At 41.8% G+C, this 22,108-nt stretch overlaps 2 protein-coding genes across 14 annotated transcripts in view; both read right to left on the minus strand.

Moving 5' to 3' along the window:
• Window positions 1-1,543: 1,543 nt before the first annotated feature.
• On the minus strand, window positions 1,544-11,521 carry BBS10 (Bardet-Biedl syndrome 10). Its single transcript, XM_054066680.1, has 2 exons — window positions 11,352-11,521; window positions 1,544-10,093 (listed from the first exon to the last, which is right to left on the minus strand). Exons 1-2 carry the CDS (start codon window positions 11,519-11,521, stop codon window positions 8,155-8,157), a joined length of 2,109 nt encoding a protein of 702 aa, XP_053922655.1. The 3' UTR covers window positions 1,544-8,154.
• Window positions 11,522-12,380: 859 nt separating this feature from the next.
• OSBPL8 (oxysterol binding protein like 8) overlaps window positions 12,381-22,108 on the minus strand; it is a 93,044-nt gene continuing 83,316 nt past the window's right edge. For all 13 annotated transcript variants that reach the window (XM_054057685.1, XM_054057652.1, XM_054057718.1 and 10 more), the window contains 7 exons: window positions 20,991-21,080; window positions 20,377-20,513; window positions 19,836-20,021; window positions 17,959-18,046; window positions 17,471-17,573; window positions 16,764-16,869; window positions 12,381-16,511 (listed from right to left, as the gene is read on the minus strand). In XM_054057685.1, coding sequence (XP_053913660.1) covers window positions 16,376-16,511; window positions 16,764-16,869; window positions 17,471-17,573; window positions 17,959-18,046; window positions 19,836-20,021; window positions 20,377-20,513; window positions 20,991-21,080 — 846 coding nt within the window. In that variant the 3' untranslated portion in view covers window positions 12,381-16,375. The remainder of the gene's footprint in view (window positions 16,512-16,763; window positions 16,870-17,470; window positions 17,574-17,958; window positions 18,047-19,835; window positions 20,022-20,376; window positions 20,514-20,990; window positions 21,081-22,108) is intronic.

Genomic DNA, 22,108 nt, shown 5'->3' on the forward strand with positions numbered 1-22,108 from the left:
TAAATTTAGATTAATTATCTAAGGCCTAGCAGATGGCAAATTTATCAGATGATGATTTATGACTTCAAAAAAAGTTTGTAGAATTATTTTCGAAGCAGTAAACCCAGCAGCTTCCAGGCTCCCCGTTACAATCTTGGGGTATTCAGTGCATGACCTGTGAGGTGAACTTGTCCAGTAGTCCCCAGGCACAAGGAACCATGCAAGCTCGAGCCAGAATCCCTCACTACTGGCGCTGGAGAGCAAAATGCATTATTGATGACTCCAGCCTGTATCTTGGAAGTACCTAAGGATCAAAGCACATTCCAGAGGCTCAGGCCAGGGAGGGCAAGATGTGTTATTTAAGTAAATGTCATCCACACCCAGTAATTTCTGCACCCACCCCCGGACTCCTTGAGCTTTAGGGACAGAAATGTGAATTGTTATCTCAGGCTGTTGCAAGTTTACAGCCCAGGCTGCCTTGGAATACACAGACAGGCTGTCTGCACAGCTCCTAATGCTTTCAGAGGTAGCTATTCCACTACCCTAGCAGAGGAGAAAATCAGTTCTGTGGATTTTTCTTTCCATTTGGCAACTTTTTGCCACTCTTCCAAGGGGAGAACAGAACTTAATGTCTTCCATTTACTGCATCCCCAGGCAGGGACACGTGGAAGCTGGGGCTGCTTTTTCCCATACATGCATCTGAGACTCTGCTTTCTTCCTACTCCATGACAGTCCTTTTCTACATTATATTCAACTTTCAGTCTTCATCTTTCCTCCTCTCTTCCCTTTGGACTGGGTCTTTTTATCTTCTGCCTTCTCTTATTCTTGTCTCCCCTTTTCTCCACCCACAGCCCCATGGAGTCATCACTGCATGACACCGTCTCATGAGCTCCACAGTCAAGCAGAGAGTAGAAGCAGTGACCCAGTGATACAGGAGGACAAAACGTCCTGCTTCCTGCTTGACTACCGTTTGGGTCCTTTTCATAGATCCAAGAGATGCATCTTCTGCAACACTTAGGATTATAGTGGCAACCTTCTGAAATAGAGAGGAGTTCTAAACCAAAATGATGCTGATAATACTCGCCAAGAATCAGCAAGGCTTAAAAAGCATCTCACTGAAAAATTTTGCAAGGTGATAATAATGCCTTAGATTACAGGGAACGTACTACAAATTCGGATTTCCAACACTTGCTTTATTATAAGCATCATTTTTTTGAATGAGGTGGGCAAGGCTGATGGTGGAGGCACGATTGACGAGGTGGGAGGAGTTGAGGCAGGAGGTGTCATTGATGTGGTGGGAGAGGTCAGGGGGTCGGTGGTGATGGGGTTGTTGCAGCTGGAGGTGTTTGTCATGTGGGTGGGGTTTTGTTTTAATTGATGGATGGTTACCTGACTTTCATGATGGGAAGTGCTGAGTACTTCTTACCAAAAATTGCCTTTACGGCACCACAGTTCTAAATGTTTCTTTTTAGGTGTGTAAGTTATGAAGAAAGGTTTCACACACACAAATTCATCCATCAAAAAATTAAATGAACTGCCTTTTATTTGCTCTATGAATTAAAAACACACCGATCACACTGAAACAACAGATTACTTGAAGCCACACATTCTAGGAAAGCTGAAAAGTGAGGGAACAGATGCCTGCTCGAGCAGAAGGGCACAGCTACCCTTGGTTCTGACAGGAATGGGAGAAGCAGCCCTGCATCAGGACACTGGTCCATGGGATTGTACTGCCAAGACCAGTACCTTTAAAAACAGTTATGGATAAACATCTCCAATATAGTCAACACTGATTAATTTTTTTTCAACACTGTGTAATTATTCTGGATTTTTTTAAGTACTACATCAGTAATCAAGAGCCTCAAGGTATTTCTGGTCTGAGGAAATGGATGCCATGCTGTTTATTTGCCCTATGAATATAATCCAGCAGTTTCTACAATTACTTCCATTGCTCCAAAATCCTAAATATAATCTTCATATATATCAGACTTCTATCAAGTCTAATGTTAAAATCTCAATGGACGTAACTCTCATCTGGAGCTGCCTTTTCTTCACATACACAGAGAAATCCTTGCCATGTGTTCACTCTCTGCATTCACATTTTAAGGTAATATTTAATCAGATGCTTTGCCTGGAAAATGAAAACACCCACTGAAAGTAGGTCATGATTATTATCAAGAGAAAGATCACCATGCTGGATTGTTTTACTGGGAATCTCAAAATAAGAACAGGTTACGGATTCTATTCGGTAAAACAATACCTTTTTAAAAATACCTTAAATGGAAATATTATCTTTTATAGTGAGCTCTGCTGTTGGTGGCTTAGGAGGCAGCCACACAGGAAGCAATATCACTGATGTGCCCTTAATCCCACATTGAATCAAAGCCTCAGTCTAACAGTTCTTTTATCTGTCGGTGATTTAATGAGAAATAAACTGCCTGCTAAACCATCAGGAATGGTTTTCCCATGGAAAGCTATTTTGTATTCTTTTTGCCAGGACTGTTTTGAAAGGGAATAAACTACTCGTTCTGTCACAGGAGTAAGCATCACTTTCAAAGTCTAGTCTTCTACTGGATCATATACTAAAGACAGAGCTACTATATAGTAAAACAATTACATTTGCTTGCTATTGTTATTTTCAGGTTTTGGGTGGTAAAATTAAAACCCTTGTTCCTGGAAGTAATTATCAGTTTAATATCCTCAGAGGGAAATAATTTGTGTAATCTTAAATCCAAACATTTATTTCTAGTTTTATTAAGAAATGATGTCTTACACAAAACACTACTGCAAAATTATAATCATGTTAATTACAGCCAACGCATTTCCAACGCTACTGTTTATAAATTTAGACATTATTCTCTCGATTTGTTCAGTCTTAGTAGTAATAAGCATAGTAAATGAAAAATAGCATAGTAAATAAAGCAAGTATTTAATCTTTGGTCTCATTGGTGACAGTGAAAAAGTTTCTTAGATTTCAAGATAATTAAACCAAAGAGATTTTCACAAATGAACATTGAAATAGTTTCTCTCTTCACATGAGACCTAAAAGAACCTCGCCAAAAGAGGCACAAGGGGACAGCTTAACCTAAACAAGCATAGAAATAAATTTAGTAGTGAAAAATGGAAGTCTCTACCTCTAACAGCAGATTTGTTACATAACAAAAAGCAAATTAAATACAGGATCAGATGAACGTAATTCTAGTGAAGTCCAGGAGATATATGCAAGTGAAGAATTTAATCTTCCTTAATCTTCTCACGTGGTATGAATAATCACCCACCTTCGGACTCCGGAAGACGACTGTTAATAAGATAATAGCAGAAATGATATAAAATTACCAGAGTTATGCTCCTAAACAAAATATTGCATTACCTTACTCCTTCCCCTCTGGAAGGAAACAGGACACCTGGTTAGGCAGGACATGGAGAAGGCTGAGGTATTCAAATGACTTTTTTTGCCTCTGTCTTCACTGGCAAGGGCTCAAGCCACACTGCCCAAGTTACAGAAGGCAAAGGCAAGGAATGGGAGAATGGGGAATTACCCCCTGTGAGAGAAGATCAGATGTGAGACCATCAAAGAAATATAAAGGTGCACAAACCCGTAGAACCTGATGAGATGTATCCACAAGTCTTGAGGAAACTGGCGAATGAAGTAGCTATGCCTCTATCCATCATATCTGAGAAGTTGTAGCAGTCCAGTTAAGTTCCCACTGACTGGAAAATGGGAAATATAACTCCCATTTTTAAAAAGGGAAAAAAGGAAAACATGGGGAACTGCAGGCCAGTCAGTCTCACCTCTGCCTGGCAAGATCATGGAGTAGATAGTCTGCTGAGACACATGGAAAATAAGGTGATTCATGACAGCCAACATGCTTCACTAAGGGCAAATAATGTCTGACCAATTTGGTGGCCCTCTATGATGGGGCTACAGCATTGGTGGATAGAGTAACTGACGTCATCTACCTGGACTTGTGCAAAGCATTCAACACTGTTCTGAATAATATGCTTGTCTTTAAATTGGAGAAGCATCGATTTGACAGGTGGATCACTCAGTGGATCAACAGCTCAGTGTCCAAGTGAAGACTGGTGACGAGTAGTGTTCCACAGGGATCGGTACTGGGAATGGTAATGTGTGACATCTTTGTCGGAAATGTGCACTGGGGGACCCTCAGTAAGTTTGCCAACAACACTGTGCTGTGTATTGTTGTTGGCAAGATGGAGGGAAGGGATGCCACCCAGAGGGGGCCTTGGCAGGCTTAAGAGGTGGGCCTGTGCTAACCTCATGAAGTTCAACAAGGCCAAGTGCAGATCCTGCTCCTGGGTTGGGGCAATCCCAAGCACAAATACAGGTCAGGTGAAGAATGCATTAAGAGCAGCCTGAAGAGAAGGACTTGGGTGTGCAGATGGGTGAGAAACTCAGAGTGAGCTGACAATGTGCGCTCGCAGCCCAGAAAGCCAATCATATCCTGGGCTGCATCAAAAGAAGCGTGACCAGCAGGCTAAAGGAGGTGATTCTTCCATCTGCTCCACTCTTGTGAGACATCACCTGGAGTACTGTGTTCAGTTCTGGAGTCCTCAGCACAGGAAGGACATGGACCTGTTGGAGCAAGTCCAGAGGAGGTCCACAAATATGATCAGAAGGCTGGAGCACCTCTCACATGAGGACAGGCTGAGACAGTTGGGCTTATTCAACCTAGAAAAGAGAAGGCTCTGGGGAGACTTTATAGGAGCCCTCCAGTACTTAAAGGGGGCCTACAGAAAGCTGGGGAGGGGGTCTTTATCAGGAAATACAGGGACAGGATCAGAATGAATTTCAGCTGAAAGAGGGGAGATTGAGATTAGATATTAGGAAAAAAAATTACTGTAAGGGCAGTGAGGCACCGGAACAGGTTGCTCAGAGAAGCTGTGGAAGTCCCATCCCCGGCGATGTTCAAGGCCAGGCTGGATGGGGCTTCGAGCAACCTGATTTAATGGAAGGTGTCCCTGCCCGTGGCAGACAGGTTGGAACTGGATGATCCTTACGGTTCCTTCCAACCCAAACCATTCCATGATTCTACGATTCTTTTGCAAATGTGATTCAGTTCTGTGTGATTTGTGACATAACAGAATATTCTTTGTTGTGACTGGTTCCTATCAGCTATACTCTCTGTACAGCTGCCAAAAAGGCTAAAGGTCAGTAATCAACGAAGCATGGATGAAAATATAAGGCCACATTTAGCTGGCATAACTTCCACTAAAATTAAGCAATACTCATTTGGTAAACTGGGAGCTGGTGTTGCAAGAGACCAATGAGCAGGGCCCAAGGAAAATGCTGAGCAATGAGCTGCCAGGGTCAGGCAATGGGGAAAATCAGCTGGGGGAGAGCTCGGGAACGGATGCTGCCTCGGTGCAGCCCCAGCACCTGTAAAAGCCTGTTGAGATTTGACCTCCAGCCAAATCAACAAATAAAAATGGTGTGTCCTTGTCATGGAAACAGATAATTCCCATTCTCAAGAGGTCTGTGCGGGGCTCAGTTCCAAACTGGTCTCTCTCTGTATCTATATAAATGCGCCTTAAAACCTGTTTTTCTTTTTAAAAACAAAACAAAACAAAAAAATCCAACTTGCCTGTATATGGGAATTTTCTGCCTGATAAATGGGATTACCTTGCTTAAAATACACCTACAGTCCTTGTGGCTGGGGTGAGTGCCTTTCAAATATTCTGCTGACTTTCATGTGAGGTAGAATATAGGTTTGTTAGGGGCTGCAGGAAGGAGAGTTAAACATCAAGATTTTTCTGAAATAAATATTTCAATTTTAGGCTACTATCACCTGTACTTTATATTGTATTTTGAGCTTGGACCCGAGTACCCACACGTGCCCACATGCACCTGACTTTCACTTTGTGTGGAGGCTCATCCATATTTAGAAACATAAAAATAATAGAATAATAGCACGAAATAGAAATAATGTCTGGGAAACAATGCAAGAAGAAAGACTCATCGGCTTTTTGCCTTAGTGCATGCCCAAACATACTGCTCTCTGTGGTTTTGACGGCGTAAACATATTCTTCTAAGCTGCCCCTTCTTAGTGATAAGAATGACATAATTTAAATGAAAAAGCTCAAGGCTGTTCACAGAACAAAATATTTTTGTTTTACCCTTTTCCAAGGAACTGCAGTAAATCTGAAAGTGTACAGATGTGCAAATGATATAAAATAATGTGAAATGGTACAGTATTCTCTTTATTTTACCTGTATTTAGAGAACACCTAGCTTCAGAATGCAAAAGCAGCTTCTGCAGACAGCCCCCACCGCTGCCAGGCTTCACGCACTCCATGCCATAGTTGTTAAAAGAGTACCACGAAAGAAATCATTAATCTCTAGCCGGCAAGTTGGTCAGCAGTTTGAAGACTGTATGCAGAAAACTCTTGCAAGAGCAAAACTCTCACAGCAGCTCATTACAAAGTTAAAGCAGAGAACCCAAGTGCCTGCTGAAGCACCAGGGCTGGTGTTAACTCCGGAGCAGCCTCAGGGTCATCCAGTCAAGCAGGACATGCAGCTCCAAAACACCAGCTCTTCCACAACAGAGATTCCTCTTCGCTCATACTGGACTGTCACATTAAGTAGCTACCAAAAGTGTGTTGAAACAGCAGGAACGTGATTTTCTTTCCTCTCCTCTGTGTTTAAGTCTCTCCCACGCTTCACAACCACCAGTGATTCTACAAAGAGAAAAAAATATTGTCCCCAGTACTTCACTAAAGAAATCACTCCCACGAACACTGAGTTTCTGTTTTCCATATGCAGATGTCTCCAAGAGTCAGGAAAAAAAAAAAACACTTTTTTTTTTTTTTTTTTATATTATCAAGTGAGTATCTAAACTTTCAGCAGAAATTTGTGGTCAAATAAAACACCTGAAACAACTTTAGTAGAGAGACTCTTCAGAAGAAACTGGAAAAGCGAAGCCACAGCATAAATTAATGGGGAAAAAACTGATTTCCAGTTGTAATAATCTTGGGTATAGTGGATAAACATGATTAGTGTCTATGATTTTAAATATCCTCACTAAATTTTATTTAATGGCAGATTAAACAAAACAAAAATCCAGTTATTCTTATCTTGGCAAAGGCACATAGAGAACCGGTGTGATACCGTTATCAGCTGCGGCTGCTCAGGTACTCAAACTGCCCCCTCCAAACCAGAGGTTTTTAAGACATAGCAAATAGGGAAGGATAGTGACATCTGGGTGATACTGAGTGTAAAACAAATCCCAGGGGGAATAAAAAACAAAAACCTCAGAATGCAAATTTATTGAAGTCTAAACTGAAACGTTGTCTCAGATTTTTTTCGTACGAATCTACATTATGGCCTGTGTAAACTTTTCCCATGATTACACAGCCTTTCATAGTAGCACCACAGCCCAGCCCAGGATGGTTAAAATTAACAGCTGTACTGTTAATTGTAACAATTGTAAACAATGTCTCATAAACTAATTTGCCAGGGCAAATGCCAGCCAGTCACAATATGAAATTATTCTTAATTCTACTAGTTTGACTGAACAGAACTCATTGGAAGATAAAAATGCTGTATCTCATATCAGATGAGAAAGTTCTTCACTGGGATGTACAGCAGTGGCTGAGATACCCCAGCGCTGTGTTCAGTGCTAACGACAGTTATAGCCTTCCCATTACATTCAAACCCACCACACATACAAAATTACTTAAAATAACATTCAATCCAGTCTATTATGAAGGCTAAAAGAACCCCTTGCTTATAACTTTCAAGTTCAGTGGCTCATGTCATACTGGCAACTTTTAACGTGGCAGGAAAACTGATCGCATCTAACTTGCATAAATACTCAAACCTCCAAAAGAGACAAAGTTCACCTTTGGTGAGAACATACACAGACAGGATCCTCTGCACGTAGATGAAAAAGGCATTGCAGATCTTCTGCAGTGGAAAGCAGCCACACTTTCTCATGTTTGAAACTTCAAGAAAGTTTACAATCCAGTTTTCCACAAATCTCAACCGGCCAGGCTTTTTCTTCCTTTTCTTCCAAGAGGACAGAAGGACATTAGTTCTCTCAATCTACGGAGTCTTTAGTGTTTAGCACTGAATTTTGAAACATGACCATTTGACAAGAGGACACGTGAAAACATATAACGAAAAACATTCAATCAAAACCATTCTTTATTAATTATTTCAGAAATCATCCTCTGAGTCATCATCCTCAATTTTTTGCAGTGGCCTCTTAACTCCAATTATTAAATCTATGGAGAGAATCTCTGTAACACAGTGAAGAACCGAAACGACTAACTGGTATTTGCAATACACTGATTCTAAGCCTTCCTCGTACACAGGTAGTGGCTGATTTTTCCTGAGTGCATTTACAACTTTGAGATAGAATTCGGTAAAGCCGTTTCGTTTTGTTGTCCCGTATAAGGACTTGGGAATACTTAGCAAAGCATCAGCAACTACATTAGATACAACAGTTACCTCAGACTGCTGAAACTGCTTTGTATAGTACTGAATATAATAATGTAATAGGACTTCAAAGTAACCACCCACTGGCAAAACTGATCCTGCTTCTATGAGGCAGCTGGAACAATTCTGTGCAGTGCTTACACAACTCTCTCCCTGCTTAAATGGAACTATATTGCAACTTGTTTTCTCTGGATCTTTGCCAACATCTAGGTGTCCACACACAGTGACTGTATCATCGTTATGTGCTGCTGATACAGCAGTGGTGTAATTCCTTTGATTGCCCACAAGTAAATCACTTTTGTAGCTCTCATGCACGTCACCCGGATGCTCGCATTTTGCATCCGGTTTCTGCACATCTCTTGAAAAGCCATCTCCTTCAGTGGCAACACTGAGTTCTTTGATGTGCGAGATGAGATTTGAAGGTATCTGCAAATTTGTTTGTATACATGCTGGATTTTCACTCCCCTGCAAGTCAGGGTTTACAATATGTGCCTCTGTTTCATCGCTATGTGTTTTCAGTTGTCCTTCAGAAACATGATTACTGTTACAAGAAATATTTTTTGTTAGGAGTGGCTTCGGAACAGGTGAAGAACACCAGCTGCAAACACCTGTGGCTTCATTCTGGCTTTTGCCTTCTGCTTTGCGTTCTTCCCTCTGATCAACACTTTTAAAGACCTGCTGCAGCATTGTAAATGCCCCTTGGAAAGCAGCAGCGTGCTGCTCGTTAACAGCATCAACGGGCCCACAAAGAATTAGGCAATGAGGCTGAAAGGCACACACGCTGGTGAAGCCCACGTGAACATATCTCTTCGAGCCAAGCAGCAAGGGCTGGCAAAACGTTGCCACTGCGGTTTCGGTGATTTCCCTGTGTAAGTTATCACCAAAAGGTGTGTAAGGTGAGACTCCTGTGATTTCACAGATGAGGGCCACTTCTTCTTCTGATAAGCACTCTACCACTGACATACCATACAGCTTTGCGAAGTAGATAATGTCTTCCTCTTGCTTTACGCTTGACAACAACAGCTTAACGTTATTGCTCTGCAAATGTTTCACCACAGCTTCTGTCCTCCTGGAGACCCAGTGCAGCGAGGCCCCATACTGCACCTCAGAGCCAACCATGAACTCAACACCAGGGCCCGCAAGGGCAGCCCGGAGGGGCTGGGTGACAAGCAGGGCACACAGGTCCCCGCGAGCAGGGCAGTAAGCGGCGAAGTCCCTGTGGAGGATGATGCCAGGCAGGACCCTAGAGCGGGACACAGGGAGCCCAGCCACGGTGAGGTGCAGCTGCGCAAAGTGGCGGCCGAGCAGGTGCAGTGCAGTGGGGCCGTTGCCGGCGGGGTCTAGGGCACAGCAGCGGCAGAGCTCCCCACAGAGCCGTGCCAGTTCCCGCTGCTCTCCAGGACCCACCCGCCCGCAAAGGTAGGGCTCCAGCAGCGCCTCCAAGGCACGTTCCCACTGCACCACCATCACATGTCTGCGTAGTCCCTGTGCCACCGCATGCTCCAGCACCCGCGCCTCAAACACCTGCAGTGCCCGCCGCATGTTGCCGTTCCCTGCTGCCTGCAGCCCTGCGAGCACAGCATCCAGCAGCACCACGAACGTCTTGGCACCATCCCCTGTCGCGGCACGGTGGCTGCAGGCGCAGGCTGCCATCAACCTGCGGGCACATGGGCGGTTAGAATCATAGAATGGTTTGGATTGTGATACTGAAAGTGCTGGCAAATAAACTCTTTAAGACTTGTTTTGGAGTTTTAGAAAGCAAGCATCTTTTATCAGGTCTGGGCAACACAGAAATATAGAATTTTGAGGTTCAAAAAGACCTTTGAGATCATCAAGCTCAATCATACCTGTCCACTACTAGATCATATCTCTAGGCGTTTCATCTACCTGTTTTTCGAACACCTCCAGGGATGGTGACTCAACCACCTCCCTGGGAAGCCTGATAACCCTTTCAGTGAAGAAATTTTTCCCAATGTCCGATCCGAACCTCCCCTGGAACAACTTGAGGCCATTCTCTCTCATTCTATCACTTGGTTAAAAGGACCAACATCCACCTCACCACAATCTCCTTGCAGGTAGTTGTAGACAATGATAAGGTCTCCCCTCTGCCTCCTTCTCTCTAGGCTAAATACTCTCAGTTCTCTCAGCCGCTCCTTGTAAGATTTGTTCTCCAGCCGCTTCAGCAGCTTTGTTGGACACGCTGCAGAACATCAATGTCTTTCTTGCAGTGAGGGGTCAAAACCGAACACGGTATTCAGTAATACAGGAGGGAGCGATCTCCATCAATCACATGCAATAGGACACGAGCCAGATGCAGAACAGATTTCCCACTGACATGCATATGGACAAATTTTCCAGAAATCTTCTGCATATTCTATTAATTTCAAGGATTCATTTTCATGTCATTATGAACTTCACAACAGTCTAAACTCCTGCTGATTTGGAGCTTTGGAGGCAGCTCTGCCTGACCTTGCACTGAGCCGGGCAGAGGCTGCAGACAGAGGCACAGCTGCTCAGCGCGGGTCACGCTGAACACCAGACGTTCCCATCTCCAAAGAACGAACAGCGTCCGGGAAACGGACTGACAAAAAAACTAACAGAGTATGCATAGGATTTCTGGGAAAGTTTTTCCATATGCACGTAAGTGCGAAATCCATTCTGTCCCCAGCTCGTGTGCTATTGCCTGTGATTGATGGAGATCACTCCCTGCTGCCAGAGGGACATTCTGTCCAGCTTTCAAAGAACACAATCACTTAGATGAAGCTTAGCTCTACTTTAGCTTAAATAAACCCTACTCTGGTTCCTGTAACAGCAGCTCACAGCATCTCGCTCAAAACCATTTCCAGCTCAGCGGGAGGGACCCCGGGCAATCCTCCCCCACACCCCCCCCCCCCCCCCCGGCCCCTCCCCGGTACCTGCCCACGGGCGGCCCCGCCCCGAGCGCCTCCAGCAGCGCGCGCCCGTCCCGCGTCAGCCCTACGGCGCCGCCCCCGCGCCGCGCCCGCAGTGCGCGCCCGCCCCGCGGCCCCAGCGCGCGCCGCACCGCGCCCGCCAGCGCCACCGCCACCGCCTCCGCCGCCGCCATCATGGCCGGCAGCACCGCCCCTTCCGGGCGCCGCGGGGACCGCCCGGAGAAAGCGGGGGAGGGGCAGGAGCTGCGCCTTCTGGATAAAAGAGCCGGAATAAGCCGTGCGGGGGTGCCTCGGGCGCAGGACAGTGCGGCTCCCGCGGCATCCACCCAGCCTGGCCTGAGCGCCTCGGGGGTGGGGCATCCACAGCTTCTTTGGGAAACCTGTGCCAGTGCCTCACCACCCTCAGCGTGAAGAAATTCCTCCTTACGTCTAGTCTAAATCTGCCGCTTTCCAGTTTAATGCCATTCCCCCTCAGCCCATCATAGAACGGTTCAGGTTCGAAGGGACCTTAAAGATCATCCAGTTCCAATCCCCCTGCCCGGGACAGGGACACCTCCCACTGGATCAGACTGCCCAAGGCCCGACCCAACCTGGCCTTGAACACCTCCAGGCATGGGGCAACCACAGCTTCCCTGGGAAACCTGTGCCAGTGCCTCACCACCTTCATCATGAAGAAATTCCTCCTTCTGTCTAGTCTAAATCTGCCCTCTCCAGTTTATACCCCTTGTCCCTAGTCCTATCACTACAAGCCTCTGTGAACAGCCCCTCCCCAGCTTTATTGTAGCCCCTTCACATACCGGAAGGTCGCTATAAGGTCTCAGTCTTCACCAGGCTGAACCACCCCAACTCTCAGTCTCTCCTCATAGCAGAGGTGCTCCAGCACTCTGACCATCCTCATAGCCCTCCTTTGGACCCGTTTCAACAGCTCCATATCCTTCTTACGTTGGGGATTCCAGAACTGGACACAATGTTCCAGAGATAGTGGGAACAGGGTCCCAGCTGGGGACGCGTCGCACAAAGCCAGAAGCTGCAGAGGTGCAAGACGTCTTTATTTAGGGAGAGAAGGATAAGGACGGTCCCAGCCCCGGGCTCCCACCACCCAGGAACAGTTCAGATCCGTTCAAGAAAGGGTGAGCCCAGGTGGCAGTGTAGAGCGCGGCAACAGCACGGATACACATTGGGAGAGATGGCCTCTGTGCCCTGAAAGCTATTTTCCCACTTGGTCAGGCGATATGAGAGGGACAAGAGAGGGACAAGAGCTATGCAGGATAAAAAGCCTAAATAATCTGTCTGTGAAGCTGTTACAGGCAGAGCTGTGTCTGTAATGCCACAAAGTATTGCAGCTTCACTGTATCGAACAACAGAAATCTTCCACTGGTGGCTCTCCAGCCAGGATAGGGAATAATTGAATGTATTTTAATAGTTGTGTGGGGTTTTTCCACCTCCAGAGTCTGACAAAGTGGGAAAGTGAGTTTTCAAACACAAAAGCCCTCAGAAAAGGTCAGATATTGCATATGGCACAAACTTGACAAATCTTCTTTACATGTCTCAGAACAGCAAGAAACCCATCAAGAAGGCACTGTTTACAATACTTGAAGACCTACTAAATTTTCTGTGATTTGAGGATACCCTTGAAATAACAATAATTAAAACTTACAGATGTACAGGATACTTCTTACATGTTATTTACACAAACAGTGATGAAGTAATAGCCTTTAAGAAACTGTACGAAACATTGAATCCAAAAATCTGTTTCATAAACACCAGTCTAGCAAAAGAAATAGAAAAGAAATTGCCAAAGGCACAGGAGGGCAGCAAACAACAGAAAAAAAGAAAAAAGCGTCACTAAATTTTATGAGACGATCTTTCAAATAAGCTATGAGATTTGGAGGGGAACAAACAGACTATACCCTCATTAAATAACATAAACTACTTAAAAGGAATCAACATGGGAAATGCAAGAAACATCATTTACTACTGAAACCGATACTTCCTACATTTCACATGGCATGTTTACTTTTCTTGCCTTAAGTCATTGGGAAATTAAAGGCTTAGAGTGCATTTGAATGAGAACAAACAAAACAAACAGAAGCAAAACAACAAAAACATGGCAACAAATTCTGAAAATATTTCCTGTACAAGAAAAAACAAAACCCAAACAAAACAAGATTTGTAAATTAAATGTGAAAACAAGTGCTGTTTTAAATTTTAAAAACTCGACATCTGCAAACTGTACAATAAACTTTTATAACTATGGGCAGAGCTGAGTCTTAAGTACATAGTATTCAGTATCAGCTACATATGGTTAAATAGGATAGTGGTGATGTGCTAAAGAAAAGGCTTCAATACATGCCTGTGACCAATCGTACTGTGAAAATCAGGCAAGGAATTTCTTCATTCTCTTCACATGAGGGAACACTGTGAAACCCAGCAAAATAGGAAGAATTTATCTAATCATACGGTCAAACAGAAGTCTGTACTTTACTTCTGGAAAAAGTTTCATCATATATCTTTTACCTTCTTGGGTCATTACTAAAACCATTTCTACAATGTAATTAAACTGAAAAAAAAAAAATATGTGCAGGCATTTTGTCTCACTCTGTTTATGTCTTGTATTCATCTTGAGCTAAGCATGAATTTCAGATATGTTTTAGTCTGATATTGTCCAACACTGAGTTGCTAGCCAGATGGCTGGGCCAAATCCAGTTACTACCATGAAGTCCATGTAAAAATACATGCAGACTGTGTTATTAATTATATTGAACAGAAGTGATTAAAAAAAATCAACACGAAAAGGCAAAGGACAATTCTATTTACAACAGAGATAAAAGCTTGTAACTATCAGTCAAGAGTTTCAGCACCACAACTTTAGCAGAGTATTATTTCATGGGATTGAAGTTATTGCCCAAATTCTCACTCATTTCCTCTTTCATCACTCTCATGTACAGAGTATGCTTAAAGGCTAGTAATGGATCTTAAGACAAGTGAAGCTTTGACATGTGAATGTGATAATGGGCAAATTCCAGGCTGAAAACATTAATTTAATGCTATAATATTCTGCTTTCTTTATGCCATTTTATACATGGCTAAAAACTTCAGTTTGTGTTTAGAGAATTTACTTAGGGAGATTTTATTTTATTTTTTTTTAACACTGAGGGACTTTACATATTCACAAATTTTACTTCACTGGCTGTAGATAAAATAGAAGTCCAATCAAGTTTGGCCTTGTCCACTTATACAAGATCACTCTGGTTAGGGTACTGATTCAAGACCAAACTATGCTAATATGAAGTGGTAAAAAAAGAAGCTGAATTTGGCTGCTTAAGCAATAAATTTTTACGTAGCTGAGGCCCAACAAAGGTGAAAGGGTAAAAGAGAAGGGGAGGTGTGTTTAGATGTCAGGCACAGGAATATATGGGCTAGACTGACAAACAAGTAAATAGTATTTTCACTAAACACTAGGCAAGACTGATGCAGAACAGAAGGGTGGATAACCTGGAGAGTCAGGGAGGCTGCCCAAGGCAGAGGGATAACCGGGCCATGGCAAAAAGCCAACAGTGACTTGAACTGTTCCACTGCCCAGGATGGATTTGATTTCTGAGACGATCCTCTGGAAACTCGGCTGCCCTTTGCACTGTGCCGCTCATCCTCCTGTTGTCTCATCTGGGTTACTGAAAGTACCTGTACAATACTACAGACCCCTTTCGACTTGGGACGCTTGAAAGGCCTAAGGAATTCACCAGATAAACTACTTCTTTTTTTTTTTTCCTGGAATTTTACACATTCTATACATGCATCTATTTCTTCAAGTAAAAATGTTAAAAAGCTTGGTTTTAAACTGAAACTTAACCTTCACATTAATTTGTATGGCTACAGCATAATGAATAGGTGCATCCGTGCATTCTGTTAGGTGGGATATACTGCAGTAAGAAGGAGTTTGATGAAGACTTAGGGTTTCACTCTCATTTGTTTTGCTATTTGTGTTTTCAGCCATCCCACAATTTCTGAAGACTTTTCCCTTCTAAACACAAGTTTTCATTCGCAAATAAACTCATCATCATGCCTGAACTCCACGCTATATCATCTGCCTTTTGGAAGATTTCACTCAAGCTACTTACTTTGCATCTTCACATTTTGTTTCAAAAATAAGAGAGTCCTGGCATCAGGAGTCTGTCTGCTTACTGTGACATGGCCATACACAAATGTAAATTCAAACCTGTAGATGTATCAAGACTTATAAACACACCGTAAATCTTTGACATTTGCAATTAATGAGATAGAGTGGACCAAGACAGTACCTTCCCCGGTGCTGTACTGTTAAAAACGTGCTCTGTACAGTAGATGCAGGAATGTATTTACGAAGAATCCAAAGTTTTAAAACTACAAAAATAAAACAGCTGGCTTACAAGCCACTATAGCAATTCAGGATAAAAATTGTCATATTTCCAAAACAAATCACAGACATTACATTGCAGAATTCCCGAAGACTTCAGCTTTTTACTTGCCAGTTCCTAACACTCAGTCTTTGTATAACAATGTATTCATTTGACCTTAAACAAAAGTTTTCTTCTAAACACTCAATGCCATTTACAAAAACTGTTGGCTACTTCAAAAATTCCTTTGTTACAAAAATGGCAAGTTTAAATGTAACAAAGCATGTTCCTCATTCTATCACAACAGGAATCACATCCTACCTGCAAGGTCTGACCTCTGAATTTTTAACTTCATCTATTTCGTGTTGAAGATTCATCAGTATAGCATGTGATGTAATATAAAACACAAGGCTTGATGTCAGCGAGACAGAGGCACACACCAGGAGCAAGAATGTACTGGCACTTACACAATTCTTACTTCAACTGGGTAGACAGGATTATGATTCTGAACCATGGATGCTGAGGCAAAGTTCTGTTAAGTTGTTGCTACAGGGCTCTTTTAAATAATATTGCATCATTTAAAGTCCAGCCTAAAATATGGTCCCCAGTAACAGTTTGATCATTCCAGTTCAGAAAGGCCCTTCTTCACATTTCCTATTTAAACAAGAAATTAATGATAAGCTGCAGCAGAACCACAAGTAAAATGAAGACATAGTGCTTAAACTGCAAGAAATGGTAGTCCACAGGTGGTGAATTAGCAGTGACTCTATTTCGCAGTGCCATAATGTCTCTGTAAGATAGAAAATAGCATCCTGTAAATTACAATCTAGACAATTTGGCATTTTCAAGTACGTTAGGGGTCCCCCTACAGAAGACAGTTTTTGAGGAAAATCATGACAAAATCGCTGAGCAATCAACATTTGTGAAGGACAGTTTAAAGACATCAAGGCTCTAAAGCAGAAAGGTACATACCAACCTCCAAGGAAAAAAGCTAGAAAATTAGTATTCTATAAACTATTTTAAAGCATTTTTTTAGTACTACCTCTTAATGTCTTCCTGTGTTTCCTTTATAGATTCAATGGCACTCTGCAGCTCACCCAGGTCTGCCCCTTTTTTCCTTATCCTTGTATTATGCTTCAGAAGTTGCGCTAGAAATGTACAAAAGCCAGGTGTAATTCACAGAAGTGACTGCGAAGTCCAAACAGGAACAAAGTACTAATGACAAACTCAACCAGTTGCAAAAACGAGGAGAAAGTTTTCTAACTAAGCTTCTGTTAAAAACTAAAGCTTTATTTCAGCCACCTACAGCACAGCAAGGTAAATGCTTGAAGTAACTTAAAGCACGGTGGATTGTAATTTTTGCAAGCATTATCAACAACAAAAAGCTGCCTTCTAGCAACATACTGATACACAAATTAAAATGACTCATCTTGTTTTAAGAAAGAAAAGAGTTTGCAAACACAATTCTTCCCCAAGATATTAAGTATATGCAGCACTTAAACCTACCTACATTAGACACTGAAATTTAAAAGGACAGGAAAGATTGCAATTAAACCCATAAGCCGTTCTGCTGCTTTTGCTTTTCCAGAACAGTGGGTAATATGCTTCACATTGGATAAAACTGTGATCTAAAGCATGCATTATGTCATAAAACAAATATTGAGATAAGAAGGGTATGTGTGACTACAGAACTCTGTTTCAACGTCAAAAAAAATTACTATTTCTTTATGCAAATATATCTTTTCCTACCTTCACTCCCAGAGGAATCCTGGTTATCGGGCTCTGGGGATGAGAAACCACACTCCCCTTTCTTCTGACCTGCTGGCTTTCGTTTGATTTTTGGAACGTTAACCTACAATGGATAAACCTATGCATTATATCCAGAGAACCAGAACTGTAGCAAAGCAGCACATTCTCACAGTAACAGTTAAAGGTACAAGATCTAATAGAAGTCCAAGTTCAAATTTTTGATGTATAAGCAGTCTAAAGTTTGTCCATTTACACTCATTAAACTGTTCAGTTCAACTTTTTGTATTTTATATTCCTATTCAATCAAGTCATCTTTACCACTTAGGATGCAACACAAGTGAAAGACTATGGACTGGGCGAACTAAGTTTTCATAGGATAACAATAGTGTTTCCTATCACTCCCAATGCTTTGATGACCTTTATACACATAGTGATATATATACGAGTCCCTGTATCTTGCTGCACCTGCTAGCAGAACCAGAACATACCATTGGTGTCCGATGTCGAACTTTTGTTTGGATGGTGCCATCTTTTTCAAATTGGATCATATCATTCAAAGGGTCCCATGGTCTGGTACTACACAAAGGGAATATAATTGATTAATACCACAGTAATTTAAATCAGAAATATTTTTTTCTCCAATACTATTTGCTATGAACAGGTTAATGCTCTCTCTCCCTACACTGAAACCAGGCATGGAATAAGTAATCCTATATTCCACCTATAGACCAGTCCTAGACTGAAGGGCCAAGAGCCAAAAATAAACTTCATGTCAGGTCAAACCTTCCGCCACCTGGTAGGAGTACAAGCTATTGTATTAACCAACAATATAAGTATGAAATAATCTGGCTATAGATATGTATTTGTCAAACATGAAAAGGTTTTCTGCTTAATGCACAGATATTATTTTAGAACAAAAGGGAAATTAGAGAATTTTAAAATTATTATTTTGGACTGTTGTTTTTTCTTTTAAAAGATGCCTAGGAAGGAGAGGTTACAAATCAGTCACCTCAAACCCGCTTTCATCCCAAAATGGCTAATAGTAATCAAGACTGGTTTCAAGAGGCACTGATGAGCTTTGCACATTTTCCTTGTTATGATTTTTTAGAAGTGCCTTTCCAAGTACAAGTTGAGATAGAATTATTAAAAAAATAAATATCAAGCAAAAAACACAGAGCTCACTGTAGAACAACAAGCAAGCACAGGCAAAACCCAACATCCCCACTGAATTAAAGCCTTTTCAGGATAGAAACTGCAAGCCAGCTGCATGAAGATTGTTTTGATGCACAGATTTAATGACAGCAGATTAAGCACAGATTTCCTTTCATCTCTCCCTGCGTGCCTTTTGGAACATTTGTAGCTGTTTCAAATGTTGTGAATGCAGATCTGCATTTACATCTTAGCTTAAGCCGACTTGAATCAAATGTCATCTAAGGTAACTGGGTAAGGACAAGGCATTGCTTTCCCAAAGGTCTTTTCTATCTGTAATCCAGATGCCTAAATCCGTAATCCAGATACCTTAACAAATGCCACAGCTCACTGAACTCATCTTTCACAGTAAGCGTAAAAGACTGCTCTCTACATGGACCAGGTGGTGAGGTGGCATTACACGAATAAAAGGACACAGGAATTTCTTCCGGGGACTGCTGAGAGTGCAGGCTGCTTTCTAGCACATAATAAAATTTCCATGGCACATCCTTGAACCACATGGTCTCAAGGAGACAAGAAATAACACAGATTAACAAGATAGGTCTTAAAGCTGCAGGGCATAGTCCAACAGATTTAAACTGTGGTACTTTTCCTGATGGTTTTACACAAGTTCACAACAATGTGGGCAGTCAATTCAGCTGGACTATTCACAACTCTACCAACAAGAGGCATCACTAGAAGGTTCAACCCAAGAGATGTTGTTTCACAGAGCATTTAGTCTAGTTAGGGAATTCCCTGCTGTAGGATGTTTAGGGCAGTCTGCACAAACTTAAGAAGAAACCATGGGAATACACTTCCAGTACCAATGGCTCAGAATTCCTTAACCCAGACTACATACATATTGGGCAGCCTGACCTAGGGGATGTCCCTGCCTATGGCAGGGGGGTTGGAATTAGATGATTTTTAAGGTCCCTTCCAACCCAAACTATTCTATGATTCTGTGATATAATCTTTGGGTATTTTACTTCTACAATTCTTGCAATATAGAAGCATGCTGGGTATTGTAAAAGAATCGTGGTGTTCTGTGAAAACCATTGCTAGCAAGTGAGTTAGAACTCAGCTATATATGAGTTCTTTTGCTGCTGAAACCACACCAAGAGGCTCAGTGACACTGCAGGCATTTAAGAGTTTTTGTTACAAGCACTCCAGGACTCACTCGGCGTATTTGTAGTGCCATTCTCCTGTGACTGAATCCTGATCAAACAGCTTGCACATCCACTCTTCACCCTTAAGTTTCCTCTCTTTGGCACTCCTTCTCTGAGCTTCTTCCAGAACGTATTTCTCTTGAGTAGCTTCTGTTTGGTCTTTATTATTTATTGCTCTTGTCACTTGTTGCCAAAGCCTGACAAATGAGCAATACAGACCATCACAATCTGGTTGACAGAAATATTAGCAAACACTTCCTTAATTATAGGCTAAGTAAAGAAATCAACCTCTAACACAATATTACCACGTTGTAATGTATGTTTTTTCCACATTTCCATCAAGAATCTCCACGACTGCAAGCTTTGTAAATAACGACCTTGCATTTAACAACCTTGCTTTCTTGTTTCACAGGCCAGTATCAGCAAACATGGGAAGGAAAGAAACCATATTTTGTTCCCACTTTTTTCAATGTTCAAACTACAAAATTCGTTCATAATTTGGAGAATATGAGTTTTATTTTCCCAAAATAAAGGGTTCTAAAGTAAACTTACTTCTCTGACTCAAAATCATCTTGCTCTTCAAACTTCACTGTGTATCTAGGTAATCTACGCTGCTTGATATCAGATGTTGGGTTCCAGAATGTCTCTGAAATATCTGTCTTCTTTTCACTAATAGTAACTTCACTGTCCTGTAACACATAATTCAGTTACCTTAAGTATAATAATCTCAGACTATCAAAATAACACCAAAAGGAGGAATGAGCAATTATTTTTCTAATTTCTTTTCTTTTGCATGCACGTACTTAAGAATAATTAGATATGCTAACTTTAGAATTCAGTTTCTGCACTCTCTGCTAGTTCTAACTTTGAACAGAGATGCAATGGAACTACTACCATGGCAAAAAAAGAGCGAAGCCAGTGGCATCTCACCAGAACCGAAATGTATTTTCTTTATGAACTACTCAGAGATACACAACTCATTCACCTTTTAACAGTTCCAAATTGCACTACGTTGATTCTACAGATATACAGTTCTCAAGAAAGTATAAATAGATACTTTCTATAAAAGTGGTATTTCATCTCAACTTTTTTTAAACTTCAGACTTCTTTGTAACTAAGGTCTCTTTTCAGTCAAAATTTATAAAATACCATCGCTCACTACTTACCCAGTGACCCTCCAAAATAGCCAAAACTTCTTTGCCAAGCTTAATTTTCCCTGATATTTGGTTAACACTGTCATTGTTACCTAAAAAAGGCTGCAAAACAAAAGAAATGCCATCATGTTTGTTTTAAGAGCAAATTATTTTTGCATTTATGTTTACTGCTAAGGAAAAAAGTGCATTTAAGAACTGTGATATAAACAGTCCTGACAGCTTTTAATATTATAACTTCTGCCTATTTCATCCCTAAAACAAGTCTAGAACCACAGGAATTTGTTCTCTCATGCTATATTTTCATAAAAGATTCACTGTGCAAAAGCATTTTCTAACAAATGTGGAAAGAAAGTGGAAAATATTGCAGGAAACAGTGAGACAGTATTTTGAATAGTCACTTGCTGCATTAGTTTCACCACTTTGCCAAAAACCATATATTACTAGAGATTAACTCTTGCGGAAGCAACAATAAAAATTATTGCCAGGGATTTTCTTTGGCTTTTTCGACACTCTGCACATGTATCCTGTGGGCTGATGAGGCAAAATATCAATTAACACAGTGTTCTAACTTTTATGTTTCCCCTACAGTCTCAGCTGAATGCAGTTTTCCTCTCCTCATCCACACATCTCCTCAACAAGTGTTTGTTCAGCTTTGAATCATTTTCCGCCTCAAAGATGGCAAAAGTGCAAGCCATCTCTAAGTAGTTAAGAAACCTTTGTTTAGCTTTTGTGAGTGGGGAGGTGCTCCTACAGCAAGTGCAACTGCCAAAAACAGTCCATGTAAACTGCTGCTTAGCATTGGGCATTAGGCTGATATGCTTATTAGCCAAAGCCTTCGCATCATCTTTATCTGAGGTGTCACGAGCGACTTAAATTTTACCCAGCATGGAAGAGGGCAGCCTGGGTCTGAGGTCTCTTTCAAGGGTTCTCCAGGAGTTTAAAAAGACCCTGACTGTTTTTAGAGAATTGAAAAATCACCAAGATGTATTAACAACAATACAGAAAACACATGAACCACTGATCAGATCACTAAACACTTCCCCCGTTCTTACGATGTTGCCAATGGCAGACATAAGATAAACTGTTGCTTTTTACCCCACTAGAGATGTTCTTAAGATTCATGCAACTAG

This window comes from Cuculus canorus, chromosome 1 (genome assembly GCF_017976375.1).
Source record: "Cuculus canorus isolate bCucCan1 chromosome 1, bCucCan1.pri, whole genome shotgun sequence".
NCBI classification, from domain to species: Eukaryota; Metazoa; Chordata; class Aves; order Cuculiformes; family Cuculidae; genus Cuculus; species Cuculus canorus.

Bases quoted from the DNA above. Each gene is read 5' to 3' on its own strand.
- BBS10 (XM_054066680.1), bottom strand. From the start codon at position 11,521: ATGGCGGCGGCGGAGGCGGTGGCGGTGGCGCTGGCGGGCGCGGTGCGG. The intron at 10,094-11,351 runs GTACCGGGGAGG...ATGTGCCCGCAG, and splicing joins GCGGGGCCGCCCGTGGGCAG to GTTGATGGCAGCCTGCGCCT.